General features: G+C 42.4%; 1 protein-coding gene across 1 annotated transcript in view; it reads right to left on the minus strand.

Annotated features, from left to right (window-relative positions):
* Positions 1-20,745, minus strand: part of SGCD (sarcoglycan delta) — a 211,870-nt gene that overhangs the window by 71,975 nt on the left and 119,150 nt on the right. Inside the window, exon 3 of the mRNA XM_009634710.2 lies at positions 849-950. Coding sequence (XP_009633005.1) covers positions 849-950 — 102 coding nt within the window. The remainder of the gene's footprint in view (positions 1-848; positions 951-20,745) is intronic.

The following is a 20,745-nucleotide window of genomic DNA, read 5'->3' on the forward strand; positions in this document are numbered from 1 at the left end:
TTATGCTACAAGTTCCAATTCCTACAAGACCACTGAAATGCTGAGATAAAGGGACGTTAACTTTATTTAATTAGCTATCTGCCATTGTTATCAAAATGAAAGGTTAGTATCTGACTCAAATTAACACTTTGGATCGGGAAACAAGATAGATGACATCTTGTGAGAAGGATCCTGGAAACTCTCTCTAATCGTTTCAGTTATTTTAAAGCTGCTCAGGACAAACAGGATTGCATTAGAAAGAGCAAAAAAGTCACCGACAGTCAATGAAGTGCTGCTATGAAAATGCTATTTCAATCACACTTGGGCTCTTTCTCATTTTCAGTTGTTAACATCCTTGCCACTTTTGTCAAGCAGTCTCTCCTAGCAGTGTTGAATTTTAACTGCCATAATTTTAAAACAGAACATGAAATAGGACCGAGCAGGTAATATGGGTTTACAGTGCCAGCTAACAACAGATCAGGCCCCTGTGCCAAGGCATCACCTCCCTGCAGAAAGGGAGTAACTAGTTAAACGTGAGCTGGATTTCATAACTGCCTGCCATCACTCTACCTCAGAAACATCAGGTCTCTCAGATGAACTCAGATGGAGACAAAAAGACAGTGTGACTTCTCAGTGGTCCTGGAACCATTTTAACTACAAACTAAACCCATGCATATCAACCTTGCAGCTGCCCAGAGGATGTAGTACCCAGATGAGGTACCCCGAGGACACCCACTGTCTCACTCCCCAGATTACATTTGTATAGAGTGGCCACAGTAACTGATCCGATAACCAAGCCACCCTGCCACTTCATGGGTTCTTACAGTCAGGGCTACAGAAACGTGCTTATTCCTTTCCCAGCAACTTACTGGTCTTGACCGGATTTCTTTGGCGTAGAGAGGTTTCAAGAATTCTGAATCTCCTTCGAGCTTTAGACCCTTTTCTGTGATTCTCAGGTTCCCCATTCCGTCCTAAAACACAGATAAAAAGAAACAACCCCATTAGTTACAATTACTAAATTCACCAGGCAACCAATAGCTGATTTTTTTCCCCCATAGAGGAGAACACGTAAAGCACTGGGAGGCACTAGAGAATGCAATTACTTGTGTTATCTTTTTAGCTCTGTTTCTGTGAAAAAAATTTCTATTCAGAGCAATCTGCAATGCCCCCCAGTAAACCATTTACACAGATGAAAGATGTTCTTTTAAGCTAGTCATCTCTGCTCAAAGAAACGCAGCGATGCTTTGTGTTAACAGGAAACTATTCACTGTAATATTCACCGTCTGCCTGTATATTAATATACCTTCTCATTCATAGCAAATCCATATAAAGACTACGTGATTAATTCTACTGAACTCCCTATAGAGAATATGTGATTAATTCCACTGAATCGACAAAATAAGGTTTGGCTATGTAGGAGTGTTGCAATAAATGTGGGAGGGAACTTGACCCCTATTATTTGGGGAAATCTCTGCAAAACACAGACTTTTTGTGGGGTTTATTTAGGGCTATCAGTCCTTACAGCAAGAAGACGTGGAAACCTGTTGATTAGTTTCAAGTCTCACAGTCTTTCCTGTGCTTTCAATGTTGTTAAGATGCTACACAGCTTTACTGGAATACACATTTATGCAAATATTTGCTGTGGGAGAAGCAACTACACAAAGAAATATCTTTCCAAGATTGCTCTCCTGTCTTGGGCTAACTCCTGACTTTTCTCTCCCACAATGTTCAGCTCAGGATCAGAGCCCTCGCTCTGGCTGTGCTCAAGCACATCCCAGCAATCTGAACCTCTATATCCAAATGTTTGGGTCTCCTGAGCCATTCTCCTGCCCTTCAAACAACTGTTGGAAAGTCCATTGGCTGGGCATTACATGACTGATGTAACATGTATTTCTGTGTCCTCCTCATTCGGATTTCACTGTTGCAGCCCTCAGTCCTCACCCTCTCCCCAGCCCTGCACCCGGCTCCCCCAGTCCCCATCGCTGCCTGTGCTTCCATGGCAAAAATATTCTTGACAAATGGTGTGAAGTGTTGGCTGCAGGCCTCCAGCAGATGACCGTAAATAGTCCATTTTCTTTAGAAATTGTTTAGTTATGTGTGTCCAAGATGTAATGAAACATCTGACAAACCATAATAGCAAACAAAATATATGTCAAAATTTTCTACAAGTTTCTCTTATGGTTTTTATGCAATAAGGCAGGTATACAAACACACTGGCACAAAGCAGAATTGGACCAAACTATATTTCACCTTTAACTTGTGAAAGTCGTAACTTTTAATAAGATGAGGGATTTAGGTTTACTTAGGCTATAATTGCTTAGAAAGGGGAGTGTGTGTGTAAGAAACATGGCATGGGTAGGGAATTGCACAGGTAAATGAATAATCAAAACCACATCAAATGCAAGGTATTATTTCTAAGATTCAGGGTGATTGTCGAAGTCTGCAAGGATTGAGGTAAATTGGTGGTTTTTTTGAGAAAAAGATGGTCTGAAGAATACCTTTTAGCATAAATTTGAGTGACATCACTAGGATTTGAGACTGACGCTAGCAAAAGCTATGGCTTCACATGTATAAATTAAGATTGGGAAATGACCAAGAGTTGTGTCGTCAAGAACTGCCATGACAATACTCAAACATACCCTTTGAGGAATCTTTCCACCTGTTTTTTTTCCCCATTTCTCCAGGCTAGAGAAGCAGAAGGACGATGCTATATGATGCCCCAGGCCTCCAAGATAAGGCAGGATACAATAATCACAAAATGGTCAATAGCTGGAGCTCAGCGTGGGGAGGACATTGCAATGAGGCACTTACAGCAACAGGATTCACGTTACTGTGAGAGAAACATTGAAACCAAGGGTCATGCAGGCCACAGGGTGGCAGGAGTAGCAATTTGGAGGAATTGCTGATCTGTAAATGTAGACTTGCCATACTGACTCCACGGCATCTCATCATGCAGTTTAGGAACTTAGTCAGTGGAACCGAGCTGCTGCCTTCTCAATTGCTGCTAGGCATGTCCTTAAACACTGAAGTCCAAATTGAAAACACCACCTCAGCACCTACCTCACAGCTATTTTGGGGGGTTTAGAGGAAAGGGGTATGTACTTGGTAGAAGCCCTAAGAAGATCAAGAGAAGATTGGGAAAACCCAGGAAAACCAGGTGCATTTGGATAGAAGTCTTGCACGTTTTCTAATCCAGCTGCAAAAAAAACCCCACATCTGTCTACTTTCTCTTCCTCCCATTGCATGTTCACCTCCAGCGCTGCAAGAGGAATTACTGTCACTAAAGGCGAACGGCTAACTGAACCAGATCTGAATGAACTATTGCCAAAAAGCATGTATTTGGAGGGACAAAAAAATCAAAGACGCAGCATGGCTCAGCAGTGACACTGGTCACTTGCCAGAGGTTCTCCTGTTCCAAGAAGTACCACTCCGAGGGGGTACCCTGCCAAGTAAAGATCGTTTTTGCCAGAGCGTGGTGTCTTATGAACAAAGGCAGGCACAGGAGTGCTGGGCAATAAAATGACTGCTGTCATCTCATTTTGAAATGAAAGCTGTAAGTAAACTTTAAATAGAGACATATGCTGAAAACGCTATTGATTGTTGAAGGGAGGGGAATGAGGGATGGGTCATAAAGTGCCACTTGCTACATTCCTTGTCCCGGGTGTAAAATACCAGCTTATGAATTCTGGGTTGGTGGTGGCACAGAAGGGGTTCATTTATCTCAAGCAAAAGGATGAAGGAAAATGAGTGAAATATGATTATGCTCCAAAGAACCCAGATTAAATTTTGATAGTGGTATGCTTTGCGATTTGAGTGAACGGGAATTATTACAGCTATCTGCAGACCCTCACACATTTTATGCTGCTAAAAAAACTCTAAATTTTTTTTTCCCAAAATAGATTATTTCAGTAAGGTTACAAGCCTTGAGGGCTTTCGCATTGCAGGTTCTCCTCTGGTTTCATTAAGACAAGTTGCAGGTCATGTGAGCTGGTATATGCCACATAGAGCTGCAAGAATGACCACCTCTGCGGATACACAATCCTGACCACTGCCAGGGCTCGCTCCTGAGCTGAAGTGGGGCAATACTCTACCAGTAACACAGACCAATGGATAAAGGGACTTGTCAAGTCAGCACTGATGCCATGGCAAACCAGCAATTTCAACATCTCACGGCAATATTCTATCACGAGTAGTGGTACAGATCCAGCATTCCACCCCACTCTTCTCTTGCATGTTTCTCGTCCTCTCTCTCCTTCACCCTCCATCTTCCAAGTGTCCCTCACAGGATTTTTATGTATGAAAAACACACATATGGGACCTTTAGCTCACAGCTAGCAGGTCCTATACATCCCCAAACAGGTATCAGGCCTATGGGACAATGTACTATAACCAAAGTTGTACAATCAAGAACACATTTGATTTATATCATATAAGCAGGCATATTCTCTTACAAAACCACTGGGCTGGAGAAAAAGAGACACTTCTCCATGTTATTCTTCTCAACCTTTGATCCTTCTCAACCTCCAATCCCCACTCACCTTCTCCTCCTCCTGCAGCTGCCAAAACTAATAAAAGCTGGACCCACCAGAACATCATCTCTTGCCTTCCCTGGCATTTGGGATTGGAATGCAATGCTTAGCACTGACTCCTACCATGAATAACTCTCTGCTGCTCCTGTTCCTCATGATTAAAGATGACAGCTTTTTGTAGTGACAGTATGGGTCAGCAGGTCAAAAAACAAGCAGAGGTTGCAATCTGAGTTTAGAGTTAACGAATATCCTGGCCTCTTCTAGTGCGATCATTATTAAATCATATTCATTTATTATTTCCCATTAGAAAAAAAAATAAGCAGCTTACAGAGTTATATAGATATCCCAAAATACAGATACATTAGAGAGAAATCGTATGAAAGAGTACTTTGCATGTTTTTTGGATAAAGCATCTTCATCCTCCCTAAATTAGATGGTTTAATAACAAATAAATGTCGTACTCTGCTACAGAGAATATCTATGAAAGTTCCTATGGAATTTCATGGACCGTGACCTATAAAATGTAGCAGAAAGCTGGCCAGAGCGACAGAGACCATGAGATTTTATTAAACATTGTGCCAGTGATTGGTCTATGTCCTTATCTGCCACACTTATTGACTATTCAATCCACTGGCATCTGACAATCTGTTTCTCCCCTTTTTCTTAGTAGCCTCCTCGCTGGGGAATGAATGACTTGGTCGTGCAGGCACTAACCAGCTCTGTGGAGCTTCCAGGAGGCAAGCACCACACAGGAGGCACAGGGTTGGGAACTTTCCCTCACCACCTGCTCTGAATTATCCGGCTTTTTGGTAGGGCACGGTGAAAACTTTCACATCAATTTTATCATCTACGCTGCGTCTCTTTTTATACAATGCCTTGTAATGGGCAGGCATAAAAATTTATGTGCTGTTGCTGACTGCTCTGTGTTGAAAGGGGAGAGCAATGGTAAAATCCTGAATAACATAAATGTCATTTTGGTGATGCTCAATGAGAAAGGATTATTTTTTTTTATTAGCTTGAGAAGCAACTCAGTTTAACAATCAATTACAAATGATGGTGTTAGTGTTAGGGGAAGAGCCCAGTGTTGCTGCTGTGTGATCACCAAGGCTCCTCTCGGCCTTGTGGTAGGCACTGTGGCTACTCATGTGGGTAAAGCTTCACTTTTTTTGTGTTTTCCTTTTTAACAGTTGTATTACTTTAATTTTTTTTTTTAAAACTGTATGGCTGGTATCAGGGAGATTCAGCTAATAGCATAAGAAAAAACAGCCAACCTAACTAGAGACACGTAATTGCTATGGTGAATACCTGGGAGCGGCATTAGCTGCACCAAGCTGGCCTGCTCACACACAGGACCGGGGTAATTCCCAGTGCTGGCTGCCACCCACGGGCAGCTTTATTAGACCAGGCTGGGCTTGTGCCACAGCCTCACCCAGTCAAGAACCACGGTGGCAATACCACGTATTCACTGTGGCCCTTCATGCCAGGTTGCTTTGTTCTTTACAAACAATAAATTCAGCCTCACGCTCCTCTGCGCTCCCTCCTGGCATTTCTGATAATAGAAGGCAAATTTGCTGTTTACTGAGGTCTTTCTAAGGATTCTGGGGACACTGGTGATGGGGAACACAGAATGTTCCAGCTGTCTGCTGACCACCACCGCCACCGGTGGGTATTTCCCCACGCTTTTTCCTGCACCTCCACCCCTTTTCAATTTTCAGCAGAAAAACCGTTGGCAAGGTTTGTCTCTGCACGGCAGGGAAGCATTTACTTTTTTACTAGGAATAAACTGAAGTTATGTTTGGCAATGTCCTGTGGGAGAGAATTATCTTTGGAGACTGCTCATGTCAGATGGCTGAAACACCTGATTATCATTGCTTGTATTATTGATTGCTGTGCTCTGCATCGCTTCCAGATATGTGCAAGTTATTACACAGCTCAATACATCCAAAGTTAGGGGGGAGAAAAAAAAAAAAAAAGCAAATGCAAGTGACCTGTTTTTTTTCCAGGTTCCCCAGATTTAAGGAAGGTCTGTACAGTTACACATCATTGCCAGTTCTTCACAGCCTCAAACACCCACTTGCTCTAATAGAATCTGCCCATCCCTCTTCTCCTCATTTTCTTCAGTTAATTTGTCATCTCGAGGAAGATCCTGGTATCCAGCCATGGATCTGCAGCACTATTGTCCTGTGGCAGCCAGGAGAGCCTAAAGACCCACCAGCAGTTAAAGCAGGTTCCGCAGCACAGTCCAGTGTGACGTACACTCCAAGGTAAGGAGACAACCTGTGACAGCTTCTTCCTCTGACATAGGAGGACCTTGTTTTGAGACCTCACGAACGGACTCAGGTTTGCGCAAAGAGTAGAGAAAAACAAGCCAACCTGGTGTTACAAAGCATACATGGTGATATCCCTGTACGCACGGATCCATGCTTATGCTTTGAATTGCACTACGAGGTCTCACGTCCACCACTGGCATTCGTCTCCCTCTTCTTCTGCCTGCTTGTTGACCTCAAACGTCCCTGTCAGATGTCTTACTGGTAGCCTTTTCTTTTAAAAGCACTTTGCATCACTGTGAGACAGCATACGTGCCCTCTCCAGGGAAGGAGGGAGACACAGATGAAGCACAGCGAAAATCTTTGCAGCAAACCGGTGCACTAAAACAACATTATAAATTGCAAGACTACCAAGCAGCTAACTTGCTGCTCCCTCCAGAAGCTCGTGGCAGTCTGGGAGAAGACACCTCTGTGCAATCTCCGGCACTGCAGTAATCGGTCACAGGGAGACATGGGGTTGGATGAGCAAAGACCAGCTGTGGGGCTCACCCACTGGAAAATGACTTCTAGAAGCTGCTGTTAAAGTTGTATGAGCTATGTAGGCACTTTTAGTTCCTTCCACAGGTGTGAGGTCATTTGTGATAGTTACAGGGAAGTCAGGTGGCTGCTAATTTAGGAAGGAATTACGTGCAAGTGGAGGGAATTGCCTGCAGACTGTTATGATTACTGCAAAAATCAGATCAAACTAAGCCAATGCAAAGCTCAGAGCCCTTCTTTTCCAGTGGGAACTCCTAGTTTTGTGAGTTACTCTGCATGACTGCAGAAAAAGAGGCAGAAGATGAGAAGAGGGGATACAAGGAGAGCACAAGAACTGAGAGGACTGCTTACAGTTACTGCAATGAGCTGTGATGCAGAAAATCTTGACTTCATTCCCGTCAGACTCATGTGCCACGATGGCATTAGGGACGTCTTCACGGGCACATTCCCAGAGCGCCTTTCCACTCTATCTGTTCCTTCCACACTGACCCAGTGCTCACCAGAGCCAATGCCATTTATCATGAAGATTGCTTGAAGAGCCCTATGAAGCTGTCATTGAAGGCAAATGAAACTTATGCATTGGCTTTAATGGAAGTTAAGGAGAAAAGTCTTAAGAAGCAGGAAGAACAGGATCAAATGTGGTTTTCCAATTACTGTTTCAAATAAGTTACAACTGACCAAAGCAACTAAATCCCATCCCTTGAAACAGTTCCAAACTAGTGCTGGAATAATTTCTAAACAAATCGTTCAGCCAGAGCTTGAAGAAAGCTCAGCTCAGGATTTACTGCATATTGCTGGAACTACTTTGGGCAGGAGGTATTTCTTTTCAAAGCAAACTGCTAGCGAGTTAACTCAAAGTATGATCATGTGTGGCACAACAAAACCAGGACTTCTATGAAATAAGTCACCCCATCTGAGAGTATATTTTTGCAGGGGAAAAGATTAGCAGACCTTTTGGTGAAATGATTATGAATCCCAACATCGTTCCTACAACACAGCCATCATAGGCAGAATTCCTCTCTAGGGCAATAATTTCCCTTTCCATTGGTACGGCAGGGAAGAGATCAAAATTTGCCTTCCATGCCTCCCAACTCCCTGTTATGGAGCACTTTGGGACTGAAGCATTATAAAACGAGCCATGTTCTCTTGAGTATTTTTCCACTTTTTTGCTCCAAAGCAAATAGTAAGGTTTCACATCTTATCATCAACATATATTCCAAATATGTCCCTTGAATTCTCCATCTTTTTTAGTCTAGCTCATTACCATAATTATGCTAACTAGAAGGGAAAAGTCCCATCCTGCAGAAATTTGTGCGCACTCAGAAGTGGAAAAAAAAAAGATTCTTCTACTGGTAGGAACAAGTACTCTTATAATGCAGCAATTTAATAATAAAATCAGCACATAAATTCACTGTACAGTTCAAGGGGTTGCAGAAACAGGTTTTATAAATTACAGTCTAATACTCCTGAATTATGACAGTCTGTCAATCATGGAATGAAGTACAGAATAAACACTTCTTTTTTTTAAACTATAAAGATCTCGGATACAATATCCTCTGTGGCATCGCTCCTCCAACTTACACCAAGGCTGAATTGAACTCACCCATCTTTATACTGTTGGAAGAAGTTTCCAGTGAGAAGGAAGATTTTTTTTTCTCTTTCACTATCTTAGCAGATCCCTTTTGTGTTCTGTACTTACACTCTGAAGTAAGATTTTTCTGACTAATCCAGTATTTAGCAATTCCCCCCCGACCAGCAATGAAGCTGGCAGATTAAGGCCTGACAGCGTGAAAACGAAAGTAGCAGGGCTCACGCGGCGCTTCTGAAGGTGAGCTCTTGAAAAGGGAGTCAATTATTGGGTCATTTTTGTCTGATGTGCACATGCCAAAACAACTCAGAGGCACTAATTAGAGCCTAATACCAGGTCTGTTCAAAGAACCAAGGCTCACGCAAACACACTCCGGTTTCAAACCCCTGCTCAAGATCCATGCCAACACTCAAGATACCAAAAATACAAGCACAGGTGGAGAGAGAGGGCTGTGGCCTCTCTCGCAAGCCCCGTCTAGAAGGTGCATTTAGGGATTCTGTCTCAGCAGACTGATTTACAGGCTACGGGAATACTTGGAGAAGGCACCTGTTGCCCTGACCGCCTCAAACCCCACCACACCTGCATTATATACTCGCTGCTATAGCAACATCAGCCTCCGAAGGCAGGATAATCACGATGCGAACCCGTATTTTCGGTGGCTTCATTTGCTCTCCTCTACTATTATCTCCTCTATTTCCAAAAGCCAGGAGAAAACAGGGTGGATGGGGAGGAATATTTTCAATGCACCTCAATTAATCACTTCTGAGCCTCAATTCAGCTAATATTAGACATTTAACTGATGAGCCTGGATTTGGAAAATAATCACCCTGTGCTACCTCTGCAGTTGGGGGCGAGAAAACAGCGATGGAGTCCACCTTGCACCCAAGTAATTCCCTGGAAGTGCTTCTTCCCAGCTGCTGTGGAGGTCCTCCAAGGTGACTTAGGCATCTTTTCTGGATGCCTATAGATAACGGGGATAAACCTAGACCTCAGTAGTGTGCAACAGGATTCAAACAGAAAATAAATGGGTTGCCAGGCAAAACAATAAACAGATATCATGAGATAAAATATGCTTCAAAAATGTGATTCCAAATATACCGACGTAGAATGGCTTCAGGGATTATTTTAATGATTTTTTTTTTTTTTTTAATCAAGACTCATACTTTCAATAAGAGATGGGAGATTGGGCACATTCAATTTATTTGCCCAGGTAGGTAAAAAGAAATTTGCTTTAAAATCAAATTCTCTGTGTTAAGAGGAATCCATAGTCCCCTTGTTAAGAGGCTGCCCTCATGGCTAAGGAACCACCACAGAATTTTTATAGCTGTATTTGTCACAAAAATATATGATTTTGCTCTTCCGCTATCAGAATATACTGAAAAATAATTTAAACTGTCTTCCAGACTTATCTGCAGTGTGTATATGACATTGTTGTTAGCAAGGGAGGCTCTGGGGACAGCAAAGAAATGAGAGAACTGAAAGTGCTGCTCCCAAAGAGGCTGAAATAAGTATATTGCTTCTATTGCTTTTTGAACAATTGCCAGGAAATAATTATTCATAGAGGAAAATATATGGGTATGTTCAGGGTCCCTCGCCATCGCAAATGGTGGGCAAAGAATGAGATCAGATCTGCGGACTGCATCCACTGATTTCAAATAGCTCCACCAATTTACACCCAGCTGGTATCTGGCCCCAGAGGTAGGAAATGAAGAAGCTGTTGTGAAACGCCTGTGGCTTTTTGGCTGTGGTGGCAGGTCCTGGCATGCAGAGGAAACCCTGGCACGCACCCACTGCACCCTGTCGAGGGGGACAGACACACAGCCCAAAGCAACCAAGCCACCAGGGCTTGCCTTAACGCTCCATGATTGTTGGGCTTGTTCAGCCTGAAGAAGAGAAGACTGAGAGGGGACCTCATCAATACATACAAATATCTTAAGGATGGAAGTCACGAGGACGGAGCCAGACTCTTTGCAGTGGTGCTCAGCGACAGGACAAGGGGCAATGGGTACAAACTGAAACATAACTGGTTTCAGTTGAATATGAGGAAGAACTTCTTTACTCTGAGGGTGATGGAGCAGTGGCACAGGCTGCCCAGGGGGGTTGTGGAGTCTCCTTCTGTGGAGATATTCAAAGGCTGCCTGGATGAAGTCCTGTGTAACATGCTCTAGGAGAACCTGCTTTAGCAGAGGGGTTGGATTGGGTGATCTCCCGAGGTCCCTTCCAACCCTTGCCATTCTGTGATTCTGTGATGGGCTGCGACTGCCCAGGAGCAGGTACGGGGGACCAGAGGATAAGCAGCAGTTTAATCACATATCATTTACTCCTCCTCAAACCCCCATCCCCAAAGTATTTAGCAGCAGGACTACCTTAGAGCCATCCAACACACCTTATACACGCTCTCACGCTTGTGCATGGCACACGCTATACTGCGTGCATGCTTACACGCATGAACGCCCTCCTAGGGGAAACTGAGGCACAAAGTCAGACATCTACCGAGTGTGACATGAGAAAGCTGCGTTAAAAGAAGAGCTCCCGAGGTTTCTCTCCAGTACCTTGTGTCAGAGCACTGCAGATAAGAAACTATATATATATCCTGCTCCTAAGAAACAAGGGGTTAATTTTAGCAACTTTCAAATGCCAAGAGTTCAGACTCCAGATACTCTCTCCTCTCCCTGCAGTTTGCATTCCTCTGCCTCCTTGCCAGAAGATGCATTATGTTTAATGCCCCCTGTCTTCTTCACAACTTTTTAGCGCACATTCAAAAGTGTTTACCAGAATAAAAATAACGATCATTACACAGCAAGGGAACTCAGATCTTGCTAGTCATCAACCCAAGTCCAGAAGCATCCTGCAAGGCGGTGCTTCCTGACATAATTTCCAAAATTATCATCATGGTAGTTTATACATCTTGAGCTGCGAAGTAACTGGAAAACACTGAGATAATTTTCCTACTGTTTACTTTTTGAAGAAAATAAAGGCAAAATGGCATTTTTTCATATCCAGAACTCATGCGTGGGGTGTTTTTAATTTCATATTATTTATTGAGTGAGTGCTTACTGAGTCACAGGGGACTTTTGCCAGATGCCAAGAGATTCTCTTGGAAGTCAGCAGTACAATATTATGTGCATGAAAACCAGGCTGTTATGTGAAATAGCCAAGAATCACAGGGAAAAATATACAACTGGTATTGGCAAACTACAACAGAGCAAGACACAGCGCCTTTTTTAAAATACTTTTTTAAACAGAGAGTCTTAAAGTCACAGGAAGTGATTGCTCCTACTGCGCTTTGGTCTTCAGAGAACATAGCTCTGTGTGTCACTTCATTACAGAAAGACGCCTTATTTGGGGCTATTAGCATTTCTTTCTTCTGCTGCTCCTTTTTAAAGCATGACACCACCAGGAACAAATTAAGTGACTCACAATCTGCACACTATTTATTCGCTGTCTGTAAACTCGCCTCAGCTCTTTTCATTTTTTTTTTGCTAGCACCACCATCATCTAAATAATGAAATCTTTCAAAATAAACACTAAGTGTCTCAGATCTGGATTGTCTTTGCTGCAAAACACCTTTGAGCCTTCTGCCAGGCCACATGCATTTCAGACGTGAGCTGCTCCTGGGCGCAGTTTTGCAGCAACGCCAGCATGAGCAAGAAGCGATGCCCACTCCCTCCAGCCTGGCACAACGAGCAGGGAGAGCAGAGCGCATGATGCCGTCAATCTAAACACGTTATATTCTCCAGTGGGTCTCTGCAAGGTTTGGCAGAAGCCCCTGGTTATGCTCCCTAGGACCTTTTCAAAGAAAATAAACAAACAAGTCGCAGGAGGAGGATGCAGCCCTGGCCGGGAGCAGCTGCCTGGTCCCATGGGGCAGCCCTGACCGGCGGCTTGGCACGCTTGCATGCAGATCGTGGCACATGGGGAGGTGGTAGACAGGATCAAGCTACATTAAAATAATGTCAAAATAACGACCAGTGAAATGTTTTCGATCAGCAAGCACTGCTGGTTGGAACTGCACCGGTAAGCTCCTCCATGCAACCTGTCGTCAGCAAAGTCAGGCTGGCTCAGAGGCAGCAAGAGGGGCTCAGCTCTCCATCATGGTCCAGACAGGGCTTTGAGGGCAACCGAGACTTTTCTTACAGCTTTTTGGACATTTTGGCAGCCTGTGCTTGTTACTGCCTGGATAAGACTTTTCTTTCTGAAAGAAGAACCACAGGGGGATAATAACACATAATTGCTAACCGCTGCACTTGGTTAGGGACCAAAAATGCTCAAGAAGGAATTTTTATCCCTTAAAAGAACACAAAGCATAGAGCAGAAAAAGCTGAGGCAAACGTTTGTATTTCCTTTTGGCTGTCCTTTGGCTGAGCATCCACAGCCTGTCTTTGGGCTGCCCAAAGCCATGAGCTTTCTTTCCCTCTCTGCACTGAGGCTTCAGGTCAGCATCTTTGCCTGGGACCCGGCTGTGACAACCGGCTAGGAGCTCTGCGCCGCTGCTACCTCCTCCCCTTCCCACCCACCTAAATCCTAAACAAGATTTCTCTCTCTTGTTTTGGCTTTCATCACTGACCTACTTGACAACTTTAGTGAATTTAATCTCAAAACACTCAGGGATATAGGGCAAAAAATACTTTTCCCAGGCTACACATAAAGAATGTAGTTTCAGGGAGCTTAAATGGCTCAATGGGACGTTTTGGTGACCGGAGGAAATGTAGAGCCTTATGATAAATTTGGGATATTAATGTAAGAATAAAGTCACACTGCTAGAAGCAATATCTTATTGACAAAACTGCTAGAAAGTTGCAAAGGTAATAAACAAGGAATTGAGATGGATTACTGGTGATATGCCTTTGAATGTATTAGCCAACGCCAGCTGTCAGATACTGTGTGAAGTCCTTATATACGTGGGTAAAATACTGCACCTGTATCTTTCTTGAATGGGACTATTAATGAGAGTAACTACAGTAAGTGTGGCCAGTGATCTTGTTATTGAGGAACAGGCAGTAATACAAGTGTTAGAGTTTATTATTCTCTTATTGGTCAAGCCTGTCTTTACTGACAAGATAAGAAATGTATAGTTTATAGCTATGGCTACATATCATGGCTATTTTCTCACTCAAGTTTTATTAAAAAAATAAGTTTCTCCCTTTTGGTTATTAGTGAGGCCTTAAAGACTTTAGCAGTCTTGGCAATCAGTGCAATACACTGCATATTTCCAGGAAATCCTTGAAAAATATCTAAAATTCCTAACATGGGGAATGGGATCAACTCACAAGAAGACACTCCTATGAGATGGCTGCTGCTTAATTGACCGATTTCTAAATTATGAAATGTCTGACAAAAATTTTATACTTTAATTACTGTTCCAAGTTTCTGTAGTCTGTAGGAGACATTCCTTAGAAAACCATGTTTATTCCTCAAATGCTAAAAGATTATGTCATAATGTTTATTCCCAACATTTGTTACCAAATGAAAGCAGCAAATGCTGCAGATCAAAACGCTGCAAGACTCTGTCAGAAGTCCTAGAAACTGTTAAAATACAAGACATTGCCTACGTACAGGACTTCTATTAAATGAAAAACTATTTAAGTATTTGCTAGCAGTCAACAATATCCTTTCCAAAATAAAAACAAAACAAAACAACAAACCCTAAGTTCTTAAGAAGTGGTCATGGAGGTCTTCATAACTTTAAAGCCCTTATTTAAGACTAAGCTTGAAAAGATCTGTTTGGGAGCTGAAAATCCTTTGTAAGCAACTTAAGGACAGTTTGAGTTATTTTGGGCAGAATTTTAATTTCTGTGAAATGATGAAAGAACTACAGGAATATCTCAAAAGGCAGACTCAACTGAAGGAAAACAAACATTAAAACACTAATTATATAGACACAGGGAGTATTTCTGCTACTCAAAAAAAGAAACAGAAAATTGGGATTCAGCCGCAAACTCTTTAACAACCTGTATTTTCAAAGCTTTCTGATGTGTCTAGAGCCAATATTTCAACAGAAATATCTAAATTTACAGTAAAGCTATGGAAAGCAGAAAATAAAATCCCTCGGACTCAAATCCATCCCTCATTCAGCATTTCTCTGATCTCAACATTTTTGTTTTATCTTAGATTGGTCACCTCTTTCTATTCCTCAGCAGCTCTCCATTGCTTCTACAACACAGGTCTAGCACTTACAAGTCTACTATTAAACTGTGTGATGACTTTGCGAAAGTCCTGCCAAAGGTTTGTGGCTTGGGTTTTTTCCCCCTTCTCAATCACTGTCATGAGGGAAGAAAATCTTATGTAAGTTAAGATAATAATAGCTTGGCTTGTTAAACATCAGACTAAGTATTTCTGGAGAAGCGATGGAAAGTAACATCAGTAAATAGAGAAAATACCAGGGTATAAGATTCTTAATAGTCATTAATTTGTCTCTTTCAAGACAGCTCCCTGAATGATGTGCAGATAACTGAAACACATTAACTGCGTTTGCAGAATTTAGTTCTGAGCCTCCATCTTTGCCCATTTTGAGGAGTTTAAAGTGCCAAGGGTGTGCCAAAGGGGACCCAATCACCTTCAGCAAAACACTTTGTCACCTACAAACTGCTTTGTTTACTGTGACATGAAAGAGGACCCTCTGCTAATGCTTTTTTTTTTTTTCCTCACCATAATTCATGGCGTTGATGATGATTGGAGTCCAAACCTCTTTTGGCTGGAATCAGCCACAGCAGCTCTTGCAGAGGCACTGAGTGGTGTACGTGCAAGCTGGTTCTCCCATGGACCACAAGCACACCTGCCCCATGGCCGCACAGCGCTCTCAGGCTCTCCAGGACAAATTTAGAGGACATGTCCCAAGGGCTTGGACAAAGGAGGGAGGGCTGGGGCTGGACAAAGAGTGGGAAGGGTGACACTGCTGCTCCGACGCGTGCACTGAGCTCAACAGTGCTCAGCATCCCCAAACCCTCCATTTTTCTCTAGATCTCACCTGCAGACCATGCCAATCTGTGCCAGGGCAACGTGCTCCTCCAAATCCAACATGGGTACAGCTGCACGGCGCTGCCCAGCACCACACAGAGATACCCAGGGTGGAGGAGCTGGTGGCAGCAGCACTAAAACTCCGTTAGTGCAACACTTCACTGAGCTCTTCATAAGTGACCTCGTGGCTCCCTACACAAAACTGCATCGTGCCGTACAAATTTACCCATACGAGCCTTCAGCTTTTTCATTTCCCGCAGGTCTCTTGTCATCATTTCATTACACGCCATCCTTTTCCAGTGAAACTACATTTTCCTTAGAAAAGTGCTATAAAGAATAAATGCAGCCACAGTTGAACAAACAAGTCAGGTCTGTGGGTGTACCAAACTTTTAGAGGAATCTTGCAGCAGTTTCTCATTTACACTGAATGAACCGAACTCTGCTTTGCTGTACTGTTAACAGTAATTGCTTTGCCTGCATAGCAACTAATTTTTAATGATCCCTTATTCTGCTGAATCTTACACTGTCTTTTTTCTAAAGAATTTCTTGTTTGTTAGAGTAAGGCAGAGATTCCTAAATCACTGAAAAATACAATTTTTGTTTACTTAACTTTTGGATAACACAACCGACTTACTTACACATTTGCTTTTTAAATTCTCTTTGGGCTACTGAATTTGTGCATTATTAGTGTCTTGTTAAGCTCACCATAAATCTTTCAACAGGAGTCACGTAAATCCGTAAGCTCTCCATGTTTTGGCTCCTAGCTGTATTTGGGACTGTGTTCAAATATTCATGTTCTTCAAGTTCCAAGAAATATCTTATCTGTCCCTACAATCGCTCAAGGAATTTTGGCATAAAACTGCCTTTTATTTTCTGAACACACAGAAAACATTTAACAACCAGGTTCTCTTTCGGCTGATAAACGCAGCCCCTGGCTCACTGGTTAATGGCCGCATGCACTCAAGTATCCCCCTCTGCAACAAGCTGCCACCATGCGAAAGGGGAGCGTGTGTACGGCGTTGCCGAAATGGGTTTTCTCCTCCAGACTGCCTGAAATTTTGACGAAAGCCAGTCCCCACACCAGATCAGTTAGTTCACTAATGTAACATGAATTCCACTTCATATACTTCAAACTCCTATTTATTGCACACATTGTTTTAAAGACCCGTAGTTAACAAAAGCTTGTGCCATGGTTAATAGAGGTAATATCTTTAATTGCCTTAGCCATGAAACATCAACAGCTGTCCTAGGATTATCTACAGAGTGCCTTTCAGTTGGAATGGGAGTCGAGATGAATGCCTATTAATTCAAGTTAATTAATGGACTTATATATTCTAGTGTGGACATTCAGTAGATGCTTGTTCAGCAAAACAAACGTGTGTGTGCTTCACTGTGGTTCATTCCAGGCTGACCCATTAACCGTTGTGTGTCTTCCCAAGAATGCACGTTCATTAACTCAAGTTAATGGCTATTCAATTACCTTGAGTTATAGCATGTCCCTAAACACCAGTGCAGACAGACCCCCTAGAGAGTTCAGGTACTTCAACTGTTAATTAAGCCATGCCGGGTACTGTTGGTAACTGATTACATCTAGTTTTGAAATAACAACTTCACAGTTACGCTTAAATTGTTTCCTATTAGGAATTTTTCAAATCTCCTATATAGGTAATTGGAGTGATAATATTTTTTCCTTGCAATACAGCACACTTGCATTAATATTATTATTACTGCACTTGGCCAAAGATGTTTCATGCTGTCATTTTTGTTTTATATCACCCATTTGTTTAGATGGAAAGAACAGCATATATCTGACCTGATTATCTCAGAATGATGTTTATGTGATGGCAGATGTTTTGTAAATTTTAGGGTTCTTTCTCTTCATTTTCAAATGTTTTTAAGATTTTTCCACAGCCTTTTTGCAGAAATTTCAAAATGGTACCTTACCATTTCATATCTTTTGAATTTTTTGGCTCCTGCTAACAGAAAGACAGCACGATCAAAGCCCTTCTTTTCACAATTGCAGCAATTCTGATAAACAATAGCTAGGAACAATTGATGAAGGTCTCAGACAGTCATCACAGCAAGAAACTAAAGCTTTTTAATAGTAAAGCACACCAGTGAACCAGTAATATGCTGGCATCCTGCTGCAACATTGTATTTAAAAGAATTAAAAGTGATCAATACTTTCAAAGTATTTAAAAAGAGGACAGAAGTTAAGGAAATGACCTTAGGGTGCAAGTTCTTAAAAAAAGAACAAATGTAATTTTTTTTTTTTAGTTTAACATAATCCCCACATTAAATGTAAGAAAAAAGAATTAGTCAGGGCTAAGACTGAAGACAAAGCTGTAGCAATAAATGTTTTTAAAACTGGTGATGTCATTTGAATATATTTCTACTTGATACATCCTCCTGAAACTATTGGGACCCCTCCTGGGCACTTATATCAGATGAACAAAGAATAATTGGGAACTCTTAAAGTTGTTATATCCAACTGGCACTCTAAAGCTTCTCCTGATGTAGGCTGGGAACGTGAGGATGGAATCCCATCCCAGCAGCTCCCCATCAAAGAATTGTTCCATGAAAAGCTCTTTGCTCCAGAGAAGAACTTCGTCGTACCATCAACAAAGCAAAGATATCGTAAGCACCCATTGCTCCTAATATTCTTTAGTCTATGCCAAGAGGAAAGCTCTGCAAATTTTGCAAACTTGCCAAAGTTCTAAACTTCTGAAAAAATGAAACTGGGTTTTGGATGTGTACGTGTACAAGACTACCTGACTTCTGACAGGGCAACTTGAAGGGCTCCTCATTATGGTCTTTGTCAATCCAAGAAAGAAAACCATCCTGGTTTTGGTTGTCTCTGTGTTACTGGGAAATAGGCAGAGGTGGCACTATTGGCTCTGAATGCACCTCTGCATGGCAGCGGTTGCCTGATGGGCAATGGGAATGGGAGAAACTAAAGGAAAAGAAGTGAAGGATGAAGGAAGCATTAGAATAGGCAGCTTTGCTTAGTATATATTTAAAATAAAGCTTACATAGCAGCAGTGGCAGATTTCTTTGTTTCTGAAGAGTGTTAACACTCATTAAACCACACACCAATTAGCTAGCTGCTGACACTCACTGAAGTGATGGACACCACAAGCGATACACGGCCCTTCCCTTCCCTGGGTCACGCTGCAGAAAGCTTTAGAGAAGTGGGGCAGAGATACAGCAATGGGAGGAAGACACTTGGGCTGGAGATACGATCCCGCACACTGCAGAATGGACTCTAGCCCCTACTAACTCCTGTGCCTGCCCTGCAGGGCATTGCTATGCAATGGGCACACAGAGCTCCCACACTGAACTCCAGGGGCTGGAGAAGTCCTGATTTGGAGAGCTGGGATGAGCATCAGTCATCAAGCTCATGTTTTATCCCTTACACTCACTGACTTCCTGATGCCATTGATCCTAGGACTCCCTTTAAGCCAACATATTTTCTTCCTCTCTTCCTTCTCCCCGGTACAGAAATGAATTATGGCACCTCCGATGCCAAGCGGAAGAGCCAAGCCAAGGAGAGGCCGCAACAGGGCTGTGCTGAGCTGCATAGCATATGGTTAGCACTATTAAAGCAGCCAAAAAGCAATAGCAACTTGCAGTGAATTTCACACAAGGCTCCCATCAGGATCAGCTCTTGCCAATCTCTAATATCAGCATAATAGGAGGGAAAATTTTCCAAACAGTACATGGCCAAGGAGCACCCCTCCGCTCCACGACAACGCCTTGGGAAGCAGGTGTTAAATGACACTTGCCTTCTGAAAATCTTTTCAATGTCTCCGATCTCCTAAAAAAGAAAGAAAAAACCAATCCCTTCTGTCAGAGCCCAAAAGCCATGCAGTATGCATCCTCTCCCCGGTGTAGAAGACCTCCCTGTGCAGTTCCTACAGGGAAAAATTTCCATTAACTTCCTCTAAGTGAGGCACTGGGGGGTGTCCCAATACCATGGATTCAGCTCCCACATGCAACATATGGCATGTAGATCAACTGGCAAAGCATCAGGAGCTACAGCCAAATTCACAAAATTATTTAGGTGCCTTTTGCTAAAACTCAAGCAATTAATTAAATATTCCCTTTCTCAAAAATGTATGTTTCTTATTAGTCTGAAAAGATTTTCAAAGATGACTAGGAACTGGCACTTCAAACGTGGAGGCTACAAACTCAAAAAGTTCAGAGGAACTGGATATTTTAGAACACACAAATACCCACTGTCTGAAAACCAGGCCTTCATAAAACAGCTGAGCTTGATTAGGGAAAAGTAAAAGGACCGCATACCATGATCACTTTGAAATTCTATATATTTCACTACAGGAAGCAAGAACCCAGTCTGGATTCCTTCAGACATCTCTCCCGGACTGCTTTGCCCACGTGTCCCAATTCCATGGGCTCTGTTAACACCCTGTGGTACAGCTGCATGATAATTAAATCATAAGCATTTTTAAAAAAAATTACATTTCCAAACAGTCATGCATGCTGCTGATTCATTTGCCCCAAATTGAAAAGCTTCATCTTCATCTCTCTCTCTCCCACTTCAACTTGCAGCATTTTAATTGTTTCTTCCTTCCCTGTTAGATCAATATCAATCACAGTCTTCAGTTACCAGAACTTGCACCTTCCTGAAAATTATGTTAAATTTAGATGCTAATGAAAACTGTTTACACTGTTTAACCACAGAAATGGAACCTCTATTACAAACCGTAAAAACTGTTAGTTATAACAAGAAACCTTAATTTCTACCTCAATCTCCTTTCCACCATCTGCTGCCCTACAAGACCCATCCCAGAAACCATGGACTAAAGAAACAAACAAACAATAAAAAGGATAATTGTTAACTTTGCTTCACAACACAACAAACATT

This window comes from Egretta garzetta, unplaced genomic scaffold, assembly GCF_000687185.1.
Source record: "Egretta garzetta isolate BGI_Z169 unplaced genomic scaffold, ASM68718v1 scaffold612, whole genome shotgun sequence".
NCBI classification, from domain to species: domain Eukaryota; kingdom Metazoa; phylum Chordata; class Aves; order Pelecaniformes; family Ardeidae; genus Egretta; species Egretta garzetta.